The sequence below is a fragment of the Cynoglossus semilaevis genome, chromosome 6, assembly GCF_000523025.1.
Source record: "Cynoglossus semilaevis isolate Cse_v1.0 chromosome 6, Cse_v1.0, whole genome shotgun sequence".
Lineage (NCBI taxonomy): Eukaryota > Metazoa > Chordata > Actinopteri > Pleuronectiformes > Cynoglossidae > Cynoglossus > Cynoglossus semilaevis.
In genome coordinates, this window is record NC_024312.1 from 10,416,600 (window position 1) to 10,420,331 (window position 3,732).

General features: G+C 33.1%; 1 protein-coding gene across 1 annotated transcript in view; it reads right to left on the bottom strand.

Annotated features, from left to right (window-relative positions):
• The window catches only part of LOC103380101 (voltage-dependent calcium channel subunit alpha-2/delta-1), a 45,898-nt gene that overhangs the window by 33,439 nt on the left and 8,727 nt on the right, over positions 1 to 3,732 (bottom strand). Inside the window, exons 6-7 of the mRNA XM_025056441.1 lie at positions 1,658 to 1,789; positions 699 to 768 (exon numbers count right to left, since the gene is read on the bottom strand). Of these exons, the coding sequence (XP_024912209.1) occupies positions 699 to 768; positions 1,658 to 1,789 (202 nt within the window). The remainder of the gene's footprint in view (positions 1 to 698; positions 769 to 1,657; positions 1,790 to 3,732) is intronic.

A 3,732-nucleotide genomic window follows, 5' to 3' on the forward strand; every position in this document is an offset into this window, starting at 1 on the left:
TATATATATATATATATATATACATATATATATATATATACATACATATATATTCATACTTTCTGTATATATATATTCAGACCTCTTGTACATATATTTAGACTTTTTGTATATATATTCAGACTTTCTGTATATATATTCAGACTTTTTGTATATATATTCAGTATACAGTATACAGATCAAATATATATACCGTATTTACCGGACTATAAGTCAATCCAGAATATAAGTCGCACCAGCCAAAGGATGAAAAACAAAGTACAACTCACAGGAGTAGCAGATACTGGTACACAAGGCTAGAGTGCCCTCTTGTGGCTGTGTAAAAATAACAAACATGTGCAATTTTAATATATAAGTTGCACCTGAGTATAAGTTGCAAACCCAGCCAAAGGATGGAAAAAGTAACTTATAATCCGGAAAATATGGTACACACACACATACAGTATATATCAGATATACACTATGTATGAATACATATACATATATAAATTCATATAAGGAATTACACAAAAGTAACATTTGATTTACAGACCTAAAAGGTACTTATATTGTACTACACAGAATTACTTCAAATGTAAGCTCGTATGTCATCCCATATTTGTGCATTAATAGAAAGTATATAAAAAGTGATACATTTTAAGTAGGCGCAGTTTAGCCTACATTTTATTTTATCAAGTGTATGTGGCCAGTGCCCTTACCATGGCCGCCTGCGGACATCATAAAGGTCTATTTTACTTGGAGTCTTGCGTGCATCCATCCAGGGTGAAGCTATAGGAACAAATCAATTGTGAGATTAAAAAAAAAAAGGACTATAACAATAATATGGAGATAAAAAGCTGCCTGATTTAAGGATCAGTATTAAGAATCACTTCAGTGGTATCATAATCATATTTATATATCTTTAGCAGGAAGAGCCACTTGTTCAAAGGGTAAGTTTTGCGAAAAAGAAATTTGAAATCCAAATGTTGGATGTAAAAGAAACCTTTTTTTATGGAATGTCATCTGACTTAAATAGCATTTGGATTTACTTATGTTGACAAGAACAATTTACAACTAAATAATGTAATAAAATAATAAAAATATTAAAACAAATTCTAATACATAAAATTAATTCTTATTAGGAATTCAATTAGGGTAAAAGGAAAATTTAGTGCAGGACTTTTGTGAAAGACAAAAAAAAAAAAAAAGCATTTCTACCACTCATCTGTACAAAGATCTTATTTCAAACAAGTCTTTTTTAAAATATGTAGCTGTAGTAACTCAATTTACCTGTCAAAGGTTAGGGTAAACTTGCCTTGCGTTGTTATCTGATCTCAGTCGATCAATTAAAAATAAAAGTTTGAAATAAGTTTTTCATTTCAGTGCTTAACATTTCTCCATACGCGTCCAATTTTGTAGTTACTGCTACTGGGAAATGCAAGATATCTCTATAAAACTAAGAAACCATATAAAGAAAATTAGAAAATCAGACCTAGCATTCTGCACCGCGACCCCATCTGTCCAAGTTATACATTTGCTTAAGAACTCATTAAATATTACCATGATGTAATTACCAAAGTGTCCACAAATATGTAAGGGAGCATGCGTCAAATCCGTAGAAACTCTCACTATCTCAGCACAAAAATTACACAAAAGATTAAAAAATTGGGGTCTCTACCTGGGTAGTAGCGAGCCAGACCAGTTGCACTACCAAAAATCTGCCACAGAAGGGTTGGGTCTTCTTCTCTGTTCTTTCTAAACACATCCTCCAGAGCTTCCGTCCAGTTCAGCTCATTCAAGATGATGGTGGCTGAAAATCCATATGGATACAAATATATATATTATTGAGAAAACCAATTCATTTAAAATGCATATAACTTGCTGTCCGTGTCCTTTTCCTGATAATTAAAAATTCCACAATAAAGTATTAGAAGAGTAGGCTGTATTGTATTTAAAGTTTTGTTGCAATGTTTTGTGTCAACGCCCGGAAGCTGGATCCAGCCCATAAAGTCATTTCAGTAGTATAAAATCTATGCTTCTTGCCTGCCATTAGATAACATTGTTAGATTCAAGCCTCATGTTGTGTGTGTATATTTATATATATACATACACGCACACCCTCGAACATATTGAGTGAAAGTTTGAATATAATGAAACTTGACGCCTTTTTGACCACACTGCCCCAATTGTGGCGGACCTAGCCCTGCTACAACTGGCCAGGCCTTTAATCATCAGCTAAATGCTAAATGTGAGTTTCCCACAATAGCCCCTGTGTACAATATCCGTTCGTACACAAGAAAGCGCCCAAGACAAAAGAAGTAAAAATAGCAAGGATTTATTGAAAACTAGACTAGGGCTCTCAGTAAAGTGCGTATTAAGATATTGCTGCTATAGCTGTCTTAGTTTATTAGTCCACCAGGGCATGTAAAGGTAGAGCTGAACTATTCCAAAATATCAGTGCAATAAATGCAATGTGTAAACGAAAGGTTGATGCCCGATAGAAAGGCACGTTAAACGATATATGAAGAGCTCCTCTTCGAGTTCATAAAATCCTTGCAGCTGTAGCAGCTTCTCTAGCCCTGGAGAGGTTATATGTCTTTGTGTATGTATGTATGTATGTATGTATGTATGTATGTATGTATGTATGTATGTATGTATGTATGTATGTATGTATGTATGTATGTATGTATGTATGTATGTATGTATGTATGTATGTATGTATGTATGTATGTATGTATGTATGTATTGTTAAATGTATGTTAAATGTATGTATGTATGTATATATGTATGTATGTATGTATGTATGTATGTATGTATGTATGTATGTATGTATGTATGTGTATGTATGTATGCATGTATGTATGTATGTATATATGTATGTATGTATGTTAAATGTATGTATGTATGTATGTATGTATGTATGTATCTATCTACCTATCTATCTATCTATCTATGAACTGTATCTATCTATAATAAAGTTGCGTGCACTCGCAGATTTTTACTTTACTTTTACTTTTTCCTCCATTAAGCAAAATGTGCATTCATGATATTGATCATTTTCGTTTAGCTTAGCATCCTTCCTGATAGCTAACCTTTTAGAGCAATACCAGAGCACAGTCAGACATAATACAAGTGCACGATTTTAATCGCAGTTGGTCACTAATGAAGTCATCTTATTCACGTATTATACAGTAGACTAGCTCCTGGTTGTTGTAGCCTAGACTATGAGCTTTGGATGGACAGCGATAGCACATGAAAATGACAGTTGTAATAGGCATGTAAACTTTGCAGACTTTTAAGAATTTACACTCAATTTGACAATTGGTATGATTCTTTACATTTGCTATAGAAGAAAAAAAAGGTAGAGAGCACATTCCCTTTATAAGAAACATTTTTGCCGTCCTGATTTTGGTTTGATTTTTCTTTCTTATGCAGTTCAGAATTTGGCACCTTATACCAGTTGTGCTTTATAATGTTTTATGGTGTGACTGAACGTAGTTCAGACTTAATACAGTGCTGTTGGTTTAAGTTTCATTTAGTCAGTCATTTATTAAGTGTTCTTTAGTGGCTTGTATACATGTTTTATTGTAATGTAACACAGAATTCTCAACTTATGTCACTTGTACAGTGGACCCTCAAGATACGAATCGAATCCGTTCTATAACAGGACTCGTCTCGATCCACTCGCATCTGGATATAATTTTCCCCATTAAAAAGAATTAAAAAACAAATAATTCATTCCAGACCCCCATA